The sequence below is a fragment of the Cygnus atratus genome, chromosome 2 (genome assembly GCF_013377495.2).
Source record: "Cygnus atratus isolate AKBS03 ecotype Queensland, Australia chromosome 2, CAtr_DNAZoo_HiC_assembly, whole genome shotgun sequence".
NCBI lineage: Eukaryota > Metazoa > Chordata > Aves > Anseriformes > Anatidae > Cygnus > Cygnus atratus.
In genome coordinates, this window is record NC_066363.1 from 58,727,409 (window position 1) to 58,746,676 (window position 19,268).

At 39.2% G+C, this 19,268-nt stretch overlaps 1 protein-coding gene across 12 annotated transcripts in view; it reads right to left on the minus strand.

The window, feature by feature from the left end:
- Positions 1–10,446: 10,446 nt before the first annotated feature.
- HECW1 (HECT, C2 and WW domain containing E3 ubiquitin protein ligase 1) overlaps positions 10,447–19,268 on the minus strand; it is a 267,774-nt gene continuing 258,952 nt past the window's right edge. For 5 of the 12 annotated variants that reach the window (XM_035552513.2, XM_035552516.2, XM_035552515.2 and 2 more), the window contains one exon: positions 10,584–11,160. In XM_035552513.2, coding sequence (XP_035408406.1) covers positions 11,049–11,160 — 112 coding nt within the window. In that variant the 3' untranslated portion in view covers positions 10,584–11,048. Of the gene's footprint in view, positions 11,161–19,268 lie in introns of all 12 variants that reach the window. The other 7 variants (XM_035552522.2, XM_035552524.2, XM_035552514.2 and 4 more) reach the window with 2 other exon arrangements.

Below are 19,268 nucleotides of genomic sequence, written 5' to 3' on the forward strand. Positions count from 1 at the left end.
AGAGGGAGACCACAGCTGCTCTAGGCAGGAAATTTCTACATTAGCTGATTAAAGACTTTAGGATTTAAAACTTCACAGCATAAATCCGTTCTGAAATTTTGCCCTGATTATAGTTATATATAGTTGTATTTATAGTCTGCAGTTACAAACTTATTTTGTACACTTGTCAAGTTTTTATTTCTGGCTACTGCACAGGATATTATAAAATAATGGAGAAGATAATGAAAAAAAAAAAAAGAAGACTATAGGATCTGTGGTGTGAGAATATGCATGCCTCTTAGCACATCATAATCTGGCAGTGCAGACATATTTTCCTGTCTCATTTAACAGAGGATGGAGTTTGGTCCTGTGGCTGTTCTGATGGTGAGTGTAACTGGACGAGGCTTGAGAAATGGCCATACTCAGCTCATGTCACCAGCTCTTCGCTGTATGGCTTGCTTGAAGTGTGTGTTTAAGAGAACTATTCTGTGTGGCAGTTGTTTATAGAGAGAAATCTTGCTGAATTTGTCTCCATTAAGGACACAGAATCTCTTTGCGACTGCCTGCCAACATCCAGAGCATGAAGAAGAGACTAATGAGGAAATAGGCCGACACACAGGAAAGGATTCAGGCCAAACCCCAGTCATCGATTGGTGATGATTCAGATGGGAGTACAACTGCTGACAAGGCATTTCTCTGAAATTCCCTAATTCACTTAATGCCAAATCAGATTTGCAGAATTAAATAGTTTAGGAATAAATTCCAGAAGCTGTATGTAGAATAATGGAGAGTTCAAGACTTACGGTACTGATGTGCTTTCCACTCAGAATGTAGTTAAGGTAGTAGCAGAGCCAGACTGTTACCACTGAACAATAAAACAGATTAAACAGTGGTTAAGAAATTGTTATATCTGAAGGTACATATCAGAGGCATTTACTATGGAAAAAATGTTTCCTGAAAAAAGGTTTTTATCTTAAAAGTATGTTGATACTAAAGGAAGGTTTCAGATACTTAATTCTTGTGATCTTTTCTACTTCTTTACTTACTTTCACAGTCACATTTTCCTAAGGAAAAAAAAAAAGAAAAGAAAAGAAAAGAAACTTCAAAGAAAATTCGTGGAAAGGAGTGCAATTACTGATGCAGGAACATGAACAGACCATCCTCAAAATATTTTGGGATATTTAAGGTTCTCCAGACAATTTTGAAATAAATCATATGTTTTAGATGCCTAAATGCCTTTAAAATTCTACCAATTGGTTCTGTATGCAACACATATGCTTATATTTTTTCCACATATGGTTATTTTATTCAGATAAATTTAAGATATATTTGTATCTAAATTATGAAGGATTTTGAATACATTGTTTCTTCTTATCTGGAAGAACTTTAATTCCATACAGTGTGTAAATGTATCTACTTTTCTTCCATAGGATAGAAAATACCAATGGCATCAGAAGTTCAGTGTCTTAATGTAACAGAAAGATGGATCTGTTTCACTCTTAAACAGAATTACCCAGAGAATAGGAAGACAGTGGCAGAAAGAATAATTACATTTTACTACCTTGAAAGCTGACCAAAGTAACGTTTTCTCCCACTTTACTATGCACAAGCCTTAGAAGAGACTTTGATTTGCTCAGCCGTAGCAGAATATTATGGAGCTGATATATGGAATCATAGTTTTCATTGTAGAAAGACTAAACATAGCCTTCAGGACTCATGGTAGTTTAACCTGTGTATTAAAACAGTGCTCATCTTAGTCTTAAATACTGCAGCGTAAGCTCATGTCTGCTATCCATACAGGGAGAAACGTATGTGTGTATGAACAATGCTTGATTTATTCACAGATAAGCAAACAGTCATTTTTAGGCTGCTTACTCTCATATGTTACCTACAGAAAAAATATATGTGGTCCTTTTTTTTTGTTTGGATATTTGGCTTCAATCACTGAAATATTAGCTGTTGTATGCTCAAGTGCACTTAGATGGCATAACATTGATTTCTGTGTGTACAGGTAACATTAGCTGTTTACTATTTCTATGTACTTTTTCTTTTCTGCCAGTAGCATCCAAGGAGTTCGTTCTCATGAGCTATGTTTGGCCTGCGAGTTAAGAAGCAGGAGGTAAGGTGAAAGACACCACAACTAGTACTTTGTTTAAAAGAATGCCCTTTTCAATTTATGTTGGCATGCACTTGAAAGAGTGATTTCAATTCCACTCTGAAGACGTGTTGTATAGGTACATAAGATACACTCAGTTATATCATCTAACTCTAGCTTACTGTTTCCTAGCTAGGACTGTTTCCTACATAATGAATGCATTCAGGCAACTTGTACGTGATCATCTTAAATGATGATCATCATCATCATGGTACCTTTACAACAGAAACATGGAATCTACACATCCATAACTCAGCACACAGAACTTAAGATTTTTTTTTCAGGTGCTACATTCATCCTTTCAACTCACGTAGTCGCAGAAAAACATGATCTTCTGTAGCTGGCATTTCTTCAGGCTGCCTAACATCTGTATGAAGCCATTTATTTTGCATGCACCTTATTTCTTGATGTGATTGTTTTGCTTGTGAGGCAGCTGGAAGAATACATATTTATCACTTGAGTTGCTTCACTCCCGTATTTCTCAAATTCTTTCTGTCATCATGTAAAGGCACTTAAACAAGAGCTCTGAGTAGCCAGCACCACTGAAAACCAGTCCTATGCTAGACTTCTGTACAGACTGAAGTTTCTTACAAGCTACAACAAAAAAAAAGTGTTACTAATTTCCAGTTTTCCAATTTAAGGATAGAAAGAACAGCTCCACTAAGTGGCAGCACTATGCATTATTATTGCCAGCTTTGTAGAATTATTTTTACATTTGTGAAAGATTTAATATAAACTAAGCCTCATGCGGCAATAAGAAGTCTTATTTTTGCTCCTAGTATTTGATTTCATCATTTTCCAGGAGAGATGAATAACCTTGCACTAGGACGATCTTAGAATAACCTTTCCAAATACTTTCACAGGTTCATATTTTGCAGAAATTTCCATTTGAATATGAGTTTTATATAAGTTATAATAACATTCATTTACCAGTTGGAAAACACATCATACTGGTCCCTCAACATATTGGGTGCTCCTCAGCTCACTTTCACTGCTTCTCTGCAGTGCCAAGTCAGTCCCAGAGACTAATTTATCTTTCACAAATAAGGTAGGCTTCATATTTCACAAAATCCAGGATGCAACACTACTTATTTTATATCTATGTCCAGAGCATAAAGATAAACTCTTTCAGTTTGTACATTAGGAGAACTAAAATATATATTTGAAGCACAGTTATGATGTTTGAAAGCCATGTTGTCTGCTTTGCGTTCCGTGGTACTAGGGGTTAAATTCTAAGGTCCCAGTTCTATTAATTAATGCTTGAATCACTAAAGCTGTTAACTTACAGGGCAAATGCAGGGATCTTTATATTCAATTGCCAATTATGCCAAAGCTGTCAGTAAACATATTATCCTCACAAACTGAGAGTATAATCTTATACAGTAATCTGTATTACTAATTCCAGTAATTCTTAAAAATTCACCGTGAAGATTCAATACTGAGAAATACCTAGGAGGTACTGAAGTCAGATCACAGCTTGTAACGAAGATCCTAAGCAGATTCCAGTGCTGCCCCAGCCGCATTCCTGAAAAGCTGTTATCTAAATATGATGGCTCCATGAGGCATATAGCTACATGTACTCATATACTGCTTTTTCTACAGGCTGAAGCATATTAAATGCTGCAAACAGAAAAATATGAGCATGAGCAATTTATTTTTGCATGCTATTTTGATTCTGGAAAAGCAGCATTAGGAAATCTCACACAACAATAGTTCTTAAACTACTGTCTGTTGAAACTGACTGAATAGATTTTTCAGCATCACACTAGAGTATTTACACCATTTTCCATTACAACTGATTGATTTTGTAACTGGGAAAGAAAATAACCCAAGCAGTCTTTTATTTTCATACTGAAAATTTTTGAAGTTAAAAGTATGTCCCTGCAGTATATTACTTTTCACAGAAGAAAACACGAGTCACCTTAGTATTACTCTTGTTTATCACTGACAGAGAAAACTTACGCATTCAGCTCCACTTTTTTTTTATATCATGGAAATTTATTATATGGAATCCTACATTCAGGCAGCAATTCTGGAAAAACATCTTTAGGTGTGGGTTTTGTGTTCCCTGGTGCTCTCTGTTCTATTCGGGCTAGAAGAGCTAGGGTGGCTCTGTGGGGAGGAGCTTCATCTACAGTAGACTTATGGCAGGATAAATCTGCTTTGCACCAAAGCCTAATATAAATAAGAGTTGGGGCTTCTGTTTCAGACAGAATAAAGTTTTTTTTTCTTTTTTTTTTTTTTTTTCCTCCAGTGCTTAATTCCAAGAGGGTAGGAACTAAACAAACAAAACCACACACTTCATGTTGATATCCCCATGAAAGGTATTTTCAGGCAGAACCAGTTTGGAAGGTTACCAGAATTAAATTAAAACAGATTTAACAGAAATTAAAACATTTAAATTAAATTAAATTAAGACAGAGCGTAGCTTTGCAGCTCAAGAAGGATTTATGATTAGAGGAGACGCAGCGGATCCTTTGTGGCTTTGTTCTCCATTGTTCTCCAGAAATGACAGCTATTGTCCAATCTGTCCTCTTATACAAGAATGAATGTCAGGCTACAAGCTGATTTATTGTCTACTTTAGCAAAAAAAACTATGATGTTGGTACCAAACAGTGGGAATGGACTATTATTGATTTGTAACATCCTATAGGTTTACGGAGTTTTGTTGCCATGCCAGAAGGGCATCTGCTGTACGTATGGAGGCTTCAGGTGGACTCAACAGTGTCATTTAACAAAAATTCAGTAACATATATCATAAAATGGGTTCTCGTAAGAGACATAGTTCCAGCCACTTAAGTGGACAACTGTTGAAGAAACCGACACCTCTGGAGTACCCTAATGATCAGTAGTGGCTCATGCCACTGCTTTTTAGTAAATGTTGCTTTTTCCTTCCTTTATTTGTAAAAATTGAGAGAAATGTAGCTTAGTATCGTAAGTGCCCTCTCCCCCTGTTTCCTCTTCACACGCCTGCAAGAATACACAGACAGGTGGGTCTTCAATAAGGGCTGTTTTCAATAAGATATGCTTACCATTTTCATTGGAGTGTTTTCTGCTGGTGTTTATTTTTTCCTTGTAAAACAGTTGCTCATATTTGATATTGATAAAACAGTTGTTCATATTTGAACTGCTTTCCTGCAGTTCTTTTTCTACCACTATCCCTCAAGAGGCGCCATTTATGTAAGAAAACAGGTATGGTCAGCAAGGTGTCTGCTGACTGTATATCTGAGGTGTGCTAATCTGTCCTGGAATGTGCTAATGAAACATGCCTGAGATATTACAGTGACGAGCAGTAAAGAGATGGGTGTGACATCCTAAGAATGCCAGAGCATCTGGTACTTACTTGCTGTCAACACTTAATGCAGACCTAGCATATGCTATTAGGAAATCATCTTTGCACTTGCATTTCATACCTGTAATGCAGTAATTAGACTCTGGAAGTGAGGTATGTATCTCTTTGTCCCTGTTTGCCCAGATGTTTTCTATAACGAGGAATAAGCTCATGTGCTTTCAAGGCAGAGCTGGTCTTATGGTAGTCTAGGAGAGCGCAGGGGCTTTGGTTATGCACACTTACGTGGAGAACCTCAAGTTTTAGACATGTACCCTAGCAAATTGAACAAAAGCAATGGAAAGGTCTAAATGCAGTGGTTGGAAAGGATAAGATCCTGCCCTGGCAGAGGAAGAGCAACTCCTTAAGTCAGTGGACTTCAACCAGTACCAGTTTCCCCCCACTCTAGTGAAATGCATCCTCTACAAAAGAAATTATTTGCAATAGACATTCCACACAGTGCCATAACAAAGTGATTTTATTGACATTCCTGTATAGTGATATGGTTGAATAGAAAGCACAGCCTGAATATCATGTGACATTTTTCTGTCAATATAAGCAAAATCAGTCCAATAATGAGGACCATTCCTGCCATTGACTTGATGTAGTCTTTAACAAAAACAAAACAGACATTTCTGTTAGAGAAATTGGAAGCTGCAGGGAATTTGGCTAATGGTACAATATTTACTACACCTAGTATCTACCATCTACAGGCATCTGTTTTGCTACTAGAACAAAGGAACTACATGACTCACTAGAGAGAAAGTAACAAACCAATCTGTTGGACCTTGTGATAACTGGAAAACCTATCCCAGATTTAGTATATTGCAGACAGTTGTTTTTTTTTTTAAATAACAAACACTGAGGTACAGCAAGTATTATAATAAAAAGCACCGCATTTATTGTAGAAAGATCTGTTGGTCTGCATTTGACTGAAAGTGTTCAATCTTGACTGGGAAGCCCTACTAATACTACTGTGGAGACAGGGCAAATATTTATTATTTCAACAGAAATTAAACATATCTCCAGTCAAATTCATACTTCTGGAATTCAACAGACTATCACAAGATTAATAGCGAAGGATGAGTTTAGCTCCTTCACTGTGCGTAGGTATTTTAGTTTATTTCTTGATTGATTTCCAAATTCAGTATCCTACTGTTTTGAGCTAGAGGTATGTCAACTCCCCATTACAGTGAAACTAGGACAACAAAACACAAAACCAACTTCCTCCACTTGGTTGTCCCTCAGACTAGAATACAAACTCAAACCTTAGCTACAGTTAATCGAAAAGTTCACGGGCACTTGAGCAAACTGGGTGAAAAATGTCCTCTGTGTCAGACCTGTACAAAACTCCTGATTTCTCTGTTAGATGTAGTTTGGATCACTTAATTCTTGCCTTGTCATAGCCACGCATCTCCCTAGAAAATAAAAGTCAAGTTCTGAATATGCACAGCCACATGATCGAAACCGAGTGCTCATGTAATGCACTGCAGGCTGAAGTGACATTCGTAAGGTTTAGACATGATGCAGTCAACAGGAAGGTATGGTTGTGTTTGTACTGGATCAAATCCTGCATAGTGCATGTGCTTGAACAGTCAGTGTGACTACTTCAAGGTGGAAGACCTTAAAATACCCATTTTCATTCTCTTATCTTCAGCTTAATGCTCATATAGCATCAGGATTTCATCAACAGCAATATTCCTTTTGTTCCTTTTACCTTTAATACCATCACAACAATCACTTTGAGAAAAATAACAGCCCTCTGAAAACAAACATACAAATTACCAATATTAACTGCTCCTATCAAAGACTACGATTCAAGAAAGCTGTCAGATTGCCTATTCCCTTTTAAAATCCACTGATGTTGGTGTCATATCTTTATCTAGCCAATACCGTGTGTAAATGTAATGGAGGTGAAGAAGATGAACAGATTGTTTTGAATGCTCATTGCTCATGTATTTCACTGTAAGTCTGCCCTATGGAAAATGTTAAAGTCTTTCCTGTGAGAAAACAATGAAAACAGAAATTCTGTCATTAACAGTCCACGTTTTACGAATGAAAATACAGACCTGGAGAGAGCACAAATACGAGTAACAATGTTTGAATTGAAAGGTGAACAAGGAAGGCTATATGCCTTGCAAATGCAGTAATAACAACAAAGTCAATTAATTACATAATGGGCAGGTTAAATAACAGGGCAAAGGAGGCGGGTTCCTCCCGGCACCTGTTAGCATCATTCTCTCTCTCACTTACTCCAACATTACAGTGCCACAAGCGTGCACAGCTTCCCCTTCATTCCAGACTGGGACCGGATTCAGCCCCCGGTATGAGTACAATGGATGGAAGAATGCACTGTGAGGTGGCGAGCCGGATATCCTGGAAGTGATGTCAGTGCTTGAAAACTTACTGGGACAGGGAGTTTGGGAAGAGAGGGATAGAACTGGGATGGTACAACACAAGAAAAGCAGAGAGTAGCATGGTATTTTCTTACTCTTTATGAAATAACTGACTGTCTTCCTCTATTCCTGGTGTTAGATCCAAAATAACCTGCAAGGGCATCTGCATGATCTTGTTACTTTGATATCATCAGACACCTACAAAAAGAACCTCTTAAAATTACTCCTAGCTTGTGTGCTTGAAAGAAAGCTTTGGACCAAGGATTTTGATGGGAAGTAGCTGGCTATGCTGTATGTTTCCTACAGCAGGAATGGACAAGATGCTCGAAATGGCATTTGCCAGATGTGGTGGTGCATGCCACCCCATCTAGCTCTCGGTCTGTGGTGAGTGCCAGAGCATGTCATGAAGAAGAATTTCAGGAGAAAGCCTTCGTTCTTTCAGTCAGTGGGTTTTGATGCTGTCTCTGAAATACAAATATCTTTTATTAAGCTACAAAAAATAGTTTCACTTTTTCTTAACAAAATAGAGTTTTTAAATACTTTAAAAATTTAACTACACAGCATTGTAAAGATTGGATTTTTTTATTTTCATTTTTTATTTTTTTTATTTTTATTTTTTTTACTGCTTTTAACTGTGTTAATGAGACAGCTCTTGATACACTGTTTTCTTTGGCCAAACAGGGAGCAACCACTTGGATACTTCTCTTTCTGTTCTTCTAGGGTTGGAAGACATCCAACACTTGACATAGTGCAGATAACTTTGTAACATTAACATTACCAGGAATAAAACAGGAACCATACATGAGTCACCGGATTTGGGGGCCTGGTGGTGAAGAGGCAGAAATTACGTACGCTAGAAGATTTGGTTCGGTCTCTCATGGTTTGACTCACACTGATGTAGTTCATGTGAACATGAAAGATGTTCTCAGAAAAAAAGTTAAGATTTTTGTCTACTGTGCAATGGGGCTGGCTGGACATGTAGAATAGATGCCCGAGAGCTAGTTTGTGGAAATAACAAGCATCTTTTTTGGTGTCTGGTATAATGAAGCTGGCCTGTAGTCAAGGCCTCTGTACACAACTGTAATATGAGTACTCAGTATGAATAATAACACATACTATAAAATAGGTCATCAGTAAAAGCCATACAATTAATTGCTATAAAAGTGGCTGAAATGTTACAGAAATAGAATGAATGGGCCAGTTTAGATATCCCAGATATTCTATATATCATTAATAAAAGCTACTGTTTCTGCTTAGAAACATATTTTTGGGTTCATCACTTTCAGATAGCTACTGAACTAAGAATCAAAGCAGGAGAATGATCTAAAACGCAGAATGAAGTTTTTTAAGTGCAGTGAGTTTCTGTATAGCCACCATTAAAAATAATAATAATAAAGAAAGAAAGAAAGAAAAAGTGGGAAAGCGGGGTCCAGTTCTTTCCTCTGGAGCTAAAACTTCTGGGAATAAGACGTGTCAGACATTGAACTGATCTCCTGATTTACAGTTTTCTGAATCACAGCTAACACACAACAGTAACAACCCCCAAGGAGGTGTGGTATTTCATGTGAGCTGCTAGACATTATGATGTTACCTTCTCACTTACCTTCACTTACCCTTTACATGTCTCTCACTTCCTATTTCACGGATCCTTTAATGTGTTTGGCATCAGAAGTAAAGATACTTCTTACTTCATTTTCCCAGTTAAGACAAACACTTTCAATCTGAGATTCATCTTGGAAAACAAGGGCAGCAAATATTAATAAGTAGAACACAATCAGAGCAGTGAGGCTGACTGTAATAACCACAGCAAACGCCATCCAAAGACAAGCCTACTGCTGTTTTCCTTTCGTTCCCTGGTTTCAGAGTTAGAATGCAAAGTACATCAAATTGAAGAGGGTTCTGCCTGAAGTGATCCGAGATCCATCTTAAGTTTAGTGGTACCTAACAGGGCTGGAGGGCCTCTGGGCTTACTCTAGGAGGAAGTACAACAAATTTTTCACAGTATGAGAGTTACAGTCCCCTTCATCCCTGACAAGCACCCCCATTCACTGCAGCTTCTCATTCCATAGACCCTAGACTAAAACCTTCTGTCTTCAGCCACTCTTGAGGTTATGGAGATTTGCACTGAACAAGAAAAGAAAAATGACATAACCGAAAACCGCCACCAGCAACCATAGATTAGCCCAGTCTGACAGAAAATAAATGGCTTCTGACACAGAGGATGGGATTGTCTAGACTTCTCATTTGGAAAGGAGCATTTTAAACATCAGAAAACAAAGATCTGGTAAACAGAATCCATGGGTATTCATAAGATTAGAACATTCTTCTCGTTTCCATTTTGCCTTGTCATATACAATACTAAGGTAAGGGAGCCTTGTCTTTATGCTACATAATAAGAGATCCTTCTTTAGAGTGCACAACCTTGTGCTTCTTGTGTGGTAAACATAACAATAGAAATGCCCCTCCCAATATCTCTGAAGTGCAAGTTCTCTCCAGTACTGGCAAGGAACAATCGTAACAATCGCTGTTATGCTTTGCATTGCATTACAGTTTGTTTTTTTTTTTTAGTTTTTTTTAGTTTTTGAAGGTCTTATCTGCACCATGTATCTGGGCCAGTTCCAGCTGATGCAACTGATGTGGATCATGGGTTCATATATAAAAATTCAGTTTTGTTCATAGGTGTCTCTCAGATGGACAATATGTACAGGGAAAACAAGGATGGATGAAGATGTATTTGACCAATTCCTTGTACTGGATTCAACTGTTAAGAAGTAAGATGGGCTGTGGATTGATTTAGTAGATGTGGGCATATAAAGGCTTGGAATGCTTGATGAGGTTTTTTTTTATTTTTTAATCAACGTAGGTGGAAGTAAACATTTATTAACATTTGGTCAAGTGTAGTGTAACTTGCATTTGTATTTTCATTGTTATTAATGGAGGTATGTAGAGATATACAGAAACCTTGAGACAGTTGTTTTTCTATTGCATACAGACTAGCAGTCCATTGGAAACAGGATGAAAGCATGAAGGTTAGATCTTAGAGGGTGGCAGTTCTTCATGCACAGCTTTTGTCAATCTTGATTTTTTTTTTGTTTTGTTTTCAAAAATAAAAACATGGGAAATCAAGATCAAATGATGTTGGAAAGATGACATCAACAGCCAGAGAAACACAAGAAGTGCCTGAACCCCCTCATTCAAGTCCAAAGGTGCTAGTTTCTTCAACAGCTGTCAACAGCTTTTCATACAGCATAGAATATGAGGGGTAAGGTGGAAGATCCAAACGGTTGAAACACGTGTGCGCCCTGGAAAAGGAAAATATGCTACATGTTAAGTTTAATCTAAATAAATACTTGAGGAAACAAGAATTAAGAAAATAAGTTCCTACTGAGATTCAAGACATTCATGTTCACTCAAGAGAGATCAAAGAAGTTCTAACATTAAAGTAAAACTCTTTAATTCCCCAAAAGTCTGAGGTACTGAAAAACATGTGCACATACACATGGATATTTCAAAAAGAAGATACAAGCTCAGTATCAACATAACATCATTCTCTGCTACCCCTGCATTAGATGTTGCAGTGATCTGCAGGGATCTTCACGGAGGAAAATGCTGGAGGTCACTGAGAAGCTGGGATTAGGCCCTGACAGTGAGAAAACTACCATAATTTTGATTGCCTTGAATTTCCCCCCACTGCCCCCAAAAAGTGCAACTCAGCTGTACATCCAACATGAGCAGCTAGTAAGTTTTGCGCTAGTCGACAGGCATAATATGATGAATGATACTGACAGACTGGGTTCAGAATGTGCTTATAATGAGGCAGGGCTGACTGGTAAAAGACCATTCAGCTAACTGAAGAAGAAAGGTTGCTAAAAAATGTTCCTCTAAGTCAGCTGTTGGCCATCTGCTGTAAGCCTGGCCTTTAAATGTTATTTATTTGCAGTAGCCAAGGCAAAAGCAAAATATTTTGTGCAGAGCAAGCTGCCAACATGATGACCCTCTCTTCTCCCAATTCGGTCGTTATATTTACCCCCAGTTGGCAGCACCTTCAAAAGAAGCCGTGGAATGGGCTCCATGCATGCCTCCACCTTGTTGCAGCTTTGCTGGTAGCAGCAACTAGACCCAGATGCAGGCTGCACCTCACTGTGTGAGGTGCTATACAAATGTGAGGCAAAGAAACTGTCCCTGCCCCAACAGTTCATCCATTTCCACTGACAGAAAAATGTAGAGCTCATTCATCAAACAGGAAGGGCACACTTTCATTAAAATTGCTGTATTTTTTTCAGTCTGCCTTGAGTTTCACATGATGCTAGAAATCATTCTGTTCCCTCTTGCTCCCTCTGATAAATTTGAATTCACAAAACCCTGCATATGCAAACGTAGCCTCAGTGTCTAATAACGTCTAAGCTTCTGATCCCTAGTATTTTTAGAAGCAGTGAAGTTGTTTTACTTCTAGCTTTTCTATCTCATACCTTGGTACGATGTCATTTCTTCAACAGTGAAGCAAAAAAGCTATACTGGAGAAACTATTTGAAACCCTGCTAGTCATCTCTTAGGCCACCCACAAAGTGAGAAAAACATGATGCTGGTAGATGGGCTGGCTTGAGATTTGCAGATTCAGAGGGAGAGTTTTATCAGGCACTGATGGTGAATCATTAAAAACAATCAGGCAACTGAAATAGCCAGAGGCACGTAATATTCACCGCATCACACAATTTCAATTAGGAGAGCTTTTACCATCTTTTTCCCTCCTGAATGAAGATTTGTTAGCTGGTTGTTCCCAGAGAGAGTGTACAATAAACACAGAATTTGTACAAATGAGCTGGGAACACACGAGAGCTAGTGAAAAATGAACATTAATAAAGCCATTATTTAATATAGTCCTTGAAATTAAACGTGGTAGATCATGTGTATTATCCATGAGTACCCCTGCACTGTTTATTTATCTCAGCAATCTTTGGCAGCGTAAGTTGTTTCTACAATTCATTGCCAATACGTATCAACCACTGGGAGTTAATTAACCAAAGGATTCTTGCAGTCCATTCAGGACATGTTTACCGTAGGTAGGAGAGCGCCATTCAGAGTGTTGGCCTTGAGGTGCTCAGCTGCCTGGCTCCAGAACTAGAAGCAGTAGAGTCACGATTGCTCGGGATGGCAGACTGTGCCATTCCCTAAGCCTAAAGTGATGTCTCTGCGTGGTACGTGGTACTTAGCTGAACGAGACCAAACCATCTCAGGCGTTGTTGTCATGCATCTTACTATGTGCTGCAGACGTATCCACAGCCACTGACTCTGATGTTTACTTTCTTGTAGGCATTCATCTCGACTGATCCATCTCATTTCATATCATTTAAGAAAGCTGTTGACTTTTAGTCATTGACCTAGTCAAACTCAGAAAAAAATCCATTCCTTCTCCTGTGACAGGGTTTATTGAAGTGGGCTCTCCTATAGCAGGGCTCAAGGAATTTATTGTGGAAAGAAACTATTACAAAGAAAGGAAGAAAAAGCTAATGTGTCTAGAAGAAACACTAAAGCATTTTCCCAAGCAATACACTTGCATTTCCCAGTTCAACAACTTTACATAAAAAAATCCGTTCATTCCAAAAAGCCCCAATCAAATCAAGAAAGAAAAATTATTTTCAGGAGTACTATGCAGGTTATGTTTACATTTTACCTATTTGAGGTTCAAAACACAATATATTGCTGGCTAAAGGACAAAACCTGAGTTCAAATTCTTTTCTATGAAACTAATGTAGATCCACTGCAACTCCAATGATGCCAGTGAAGCCCACTCAATCTTACAAGATAATTATGTGCAAAATTATCTGGAATGTACTCTGCGATGGGCCTAACTGGTTCTTTGCTGCAGAGGCAAGAGATGGCGTCTACTTGCTTAACTGAACAACATATTCTGCCTTAGCTCAAATAAAAGAGAGGGCTGATCAGGACCACTTCTCCTTCACTGTTCCTTCTCTCCTCAGCATTACTGTACATAGCTTTTGCGTCTTGCAACTGAAAGCTGAAACCTTTATTTTCCAAACAGGACTGAAGGTCAGTCTCTACTCCATTATATCACATGCTGTGTGATACTACAGCGGCAATGAAGAGGACAGGGCATTTTCCATAATATTCAGTGTTGCACCTTGTCCTCCAAAGGGACAAGTTCTTGCTGAATGGCGTTGACTTCCTACAACTGATCCCAGTGGCAGTGACTACAGTAAGCATAATTCAGGGGACACTTGCTGTTTTCTAATACTGGGCTTGCAGCACATCTTGGGGTGAAAACATTACATCAGTGATGCAAGAAACAGTCACTGCAATGAGAGAAGTCTTTCTGCCTTTAATTAAGCCTCCATCCATGTAAGCCTGCTGACATTTGAGAGGGTGTTCATGGAGTGAGAGGTCTGGAATAAGAATTAGATTGGTAAGAGCTTTTATGGAAAGGATTCTGGCTTCTCTAGAAAAAATGCAATATCGTCATGCAAACCAATTCTGACCCTCATATGCCCTCATCCTCCAGTAAGTAAAACAGTAAATGGATCACTAAAAATTTTGTTCTTCCTGGCAGTCTGTCTTTATTGCTCAAAGCAGTTTTGGTGGTCTGATCTTTAATCTATCTCACTGTTCACAGTGCTATGCTATTTATTTCTTTCTGTTTACGAATTCTCTCTAAAAATTACTTGTATATTTTTTAAGCTTTCTACATTTTTCATTTGTTACTTCCTTTAACCCACACGATGACAAGAGTGCACAGGCAGTAAGTGTGCACAGAACTCCCTCCTATCTTATTTATAGCTTGAACCTACCAACTAAAGTCTGCAAGACATGCATGGTGAGTGACATAACCATGTCTGTCAGGCAGAAACTGGGCATTTCTCCCTTTTCACCTTGCTTTCTTTAGATGACCCTGCAAACCCCTCTGATCAACCTCAGGACCCACAGGTATCAACTGTTACTCCTTTTGTCTGTAAGAAGGAACACACATGCTGTCTGAGAACCACTGCTCAACAGAGAGATGTCGACTTGTAGATGATATTTCTGTTGTATGTGAGAAAAAAAAAAAAGAGGAAAGAGAAGAATGGGAGATAAGGAAGATAGAAGACAGCAAAATACACACATTCAGTCCACTGGGAAAGGAGGAACAAAGGAGAACAAAGTTCTTCGTAGTCATACACAATCTTTTTTTAATTGCTACATGGGATTCTGGGGTGATTAAATAGTTGATTATCTAATGGAGAGGGACAGAACTCTTACAAAAGATCAGATATTTACTAGCACTAGTAATCTTTATCATACATAACCCGCAGACAGTATGCTGGTCATACTGCTCTGCTGAATGAAAATTTCTTTTGATGAAAGGGTAGTTGCAACTTGGCACTGATGGGGAAAGTGGCCTCATTGCATCAAATGTGATTATATAAATCACTGGGATACATGCTGAGGTCCCTACTTAATTGACACACAAACAGAAATAACCTTGGAGCTCACATGAGTTTTGGCCAGGTATGGAGCACAACCAGAAGATGGGGCAGTGGCATGTATAGGCTGAACACTTTGCAGGCTGAGATTTTAAGAAGAGGAAGCTGTTGCCTCCAACAGCTATAGTAGTAAGCACTGCTAGTTCTTTGCATAGGTGTGTTTTGGGTCAGGAGTTCTGCTACCAAAATATCAGATGAAGCTATGTTGTTCCTACTTGAAAGCCACTGTCTGTTCAGTAAGGTTATGGAGGGAACAAAGAGAAGATTTTGCAAAACCACTGCTAAAGCTGGTTCAGTGTTGAATATCTACATATCCCAGGAAGAAGAGGCTTCCTGCTTCAGAAGAGGGTGTAGCTGGAAGAATTCTCCATTCATCCCTACTCAATCCACCAGAGAGCAGAAAGCCAAGCCATGTAAAAGAATTAAAGTAACTCCTATTATATTAAAGTAACTCCTATTTAAGGAGAAAGTTTTTCGTATTAAATAGGGAGAGTAAAAGCCAGTCTTGAAGAATGAGGGCTTGAACCTGTTATCTGTTCAGTGTTATTTCACCTGATATACTCCATCAGTTTGGAAGAAACCATACTGCACATTTACACCAACAGAACAGTAAATCTGGCATTCTCTTTGGAGCCTGCTGTAGGGTTATCATCTGGAGGTCTGGGATTACAGAGGCAATCTTTCTAATGTGTGTGGATTCAAAGTAAATACAGATAGGAATAATGTGTCTGCTACTGACACACTCTATAAATAAACTAGTGGTGTGATCTAGCTTATTTGTCTTAAACGAGCATATTACACTGCTGTTACCTGTTCCTGTAGGAGAAGAACTGGTACTGATGAACAAGCGCACCAGTAAATTTAGGATAGAATTAATGGATTCTCAACCTTCCTGAAGAAAGTCTTGTTTATCCACAGTGCTTTCTAGGTGCTTTGTATTAGTGGTTATTCTTTGAAAAGTATTGCATTTCTGTGATTTACACCTTCTGGGCGTGCCACATCTCCGCTGCCAGTGCAACAGTAATGGCTGTCTTAGGTATTACCACATCTTTGCCCACTATAAGCAAATGGCAGTTGCATGCTCCATTGCCAAAGTGCAAGAACAAGATGTAAGGCAGAGTTGCCTAACTACTTCAGCCATCTGGAGCAGGAGTGAGAGGATACGGGAGGAGTCCTGGACTCTTCTTATGCAGTTAAAAGTTATCTCAGTACTTTGTAAGACACCTGAAAACCCAAGGGCCGGAATAACCTGTCCCCAGGGACCCACCATCTACCTGGATGGCAGGAAAGCCAAACGCACCAGCTTTATGCAAGCTTCTCTAACACCCCTCACAGCACTGCATTTATGGGGGCAGGGCCTAAGAACTAAGGCCAGTAATTAAGAGGTGCAATCTATCTGCTCGCATGTATGACTAAATCTGATGATTGCTAAGACACACGAGAGAGCTGTTCTTTTTTCTAGGACATTGAAAATGTGGAACAACGTAACTCCTTCTGTAAAATTGTAGGAATTGTTAGAGGTAGAAGGGAATTTGTTGTGGGTTATTTTAAACAGCTAACGTTACACTCATATTATATCACAGGGGACAAAGGCCTACAGGATATGACATATGACTTTTTTTAGCCTCTAAGTCTAAGTAAATATGTAAGTAAATCTAAATAAACATGAGCAAACCATAATCAGGCATTTAAAAAAAGTTTAAAATAACATTTGTTTAGTTGCCTAACTAAGGATTTAGAAAGCCTCCAGGTTTACTCTGTGTGTTTTATGTATTTCTTAACACTGTGTATACTTGGCAGCACCCCATAACTTTATAAAAATACAGGTAGTAATTCACAGCGATCAAGCTGTGTTTATTCCCGTGAGCATGTGTTGTTTCTCTTTCCCCTGGCTAAAATGAACGCAAGGCTCTGAGACTTCTAAAAGGTGCTAACAACTTTCACCTGGAAAAGAGGCCTCTTTCAGAGAGAGCAACAAGTTCAGCGATCAGCAGACAAACACAAAGCTGTTAATGTGAATATCTCGAGGCTAACTGAATCTGGGTCATAAGTAATGCCTAGGTTCCCAAAAAAGTTAAGCAGAGCAGAAAGAGGCCAATTACCTTTTCAGAACTTGATGGGTCAGCCCAGGGCATTTTCTGTGCACGTGCCAAGGTCCACCCTCCCCGCTTGCCCCTTCCCATTATGGGAAGTGCAGAGAGTGTTCTGCCGAAATGCTGTGCAATCTGTGAGCTCCAGTTGCTGCCTGCCTACAGGCAGGAATGCTTTTGGTCAGCTCCAAAACCGTTACACAGAACCAGACTATATATCTATGCTGCAAAAGGAAGATCAGGCCTATGCACAGCAAACTGCAGCTCTTAGGCTCTCTTTCCACATTGCTGGCTGAAGCTCAGAGGGCATGAGTCATCTCACTGACCTTACATGTTTCCATCTGTTTTTAAATCTCATTGCCTACACCTAGCTTTCCTGTAGGCTCTAGGTCTCTCTATAGTCTCTGCAGAGTCTTTATGTTCAATGGAAATAAATCAGAACGTACCAGGTGTGATTCAGTTGAGCTATCTTAAAAGCCTGTGTTAAGGTGAGATGAATCGTGCCTTAAAAACACTTCCTCCCCTTTTCCTGACTTTAGAGGGAGTCCATCTAAGATGTTATCTCAGAATGTCTGCTGATGCGGGGCCTTTGGTCCGGCTCCCTCATGTCCCCACTGCATAAACATGGGAAGGTTTGGACTTAAGACAATGAGCAGATTCGGAGTTCTCTCCAGAGAACTCTGGAGGTCTTCTCAACTCCATCCTTACAGTATGATTCTGGGTAAAAAATATGGATGGCAAGTGACTAGAAAACTGGATCAGACCACAGTTAATTGACTGCCTGAATATATCTGCAAGTCTGTGAGAACAGATTTTTGTTGCGTGCCGTGAAAGTAGTTAGCCTCCTTTGGACTGCAGCTGAAGTCAAATGATAAGAGCCCAAGGGACTCTCTGAAAATGCCTTCTTACCTGGATGATCTGGAGCCTTTCTGCAAAAGACTTGCCCTGATTCTAGCCAACCCTGGCCAGCAGAGAGTCACCCAAGGAAACTGAATGCAGGCTGGTAAGCTGCAAAACATGTCTGAGGGATTTCAAGGTCTCCTTTGGCTTCCAGTTCATTTCCAGGAGAATAATTTAAATGTGAATAGACACTCTTGGAGTGCTGGAAGAAAGCATCCTTTGGAGGGCAAATGTTTGGTAAAAAGCCCACTCAGCAAATTAACCTCAGAGATGAAAAATGTTCTGTAACTTCAATGGGGTAGAGTCTTAGGCAACTGTAAGGACATTCAAGAAAAGGTGACTCACTTCAAGGGGGAAGGATGGGTGCTGGTCATGGATAAAGTGCTGGAGCAGAACTCAAAGCTCAATGTTATTATTGCTGGCTGTGCCACAGCTCTCTTGGGTAGCCTTAGTAAGTAAGACCACCCGTTGGTGCCCCAGTTCCTTTGTACTTAAAAAGGAAGATGACCTCTCCTTTGAGAAGCACCGTGAAGTCTGTTGGCTCTGTATGACGTTATGGCTCATTTGCTTCTAGTTCAGGCTGGCTGAACTCAATGTAACATATTGAGTATTATCACCACACAGTCTGAAGTCCCTCCACTAAGCTTCCTCGTGATGAAAAAGTGGAACCGTCAGAGCAAATGAAGGGATTACACTTAGGTCTCTGGCCAAAAATCAGAGGTGGATTCTGACTTTCATGGCTCTGTAACTTCACGAGTGTTTTTACTAGTATTTTGGAAGTAAAGGGAACAGAATCAGCTGACAAGCTGCTGGTGGTGTGGATCTAATACAGAATCAGAAAAAAAGAACTAGGTTTGGATATATGGAAACCTTTACCTTAACCTTTTCCCAGGGTTCAAAGTAGTTTAAATTGAGCCTGCAAATCGAAAAAACAGCAAAAGAAAA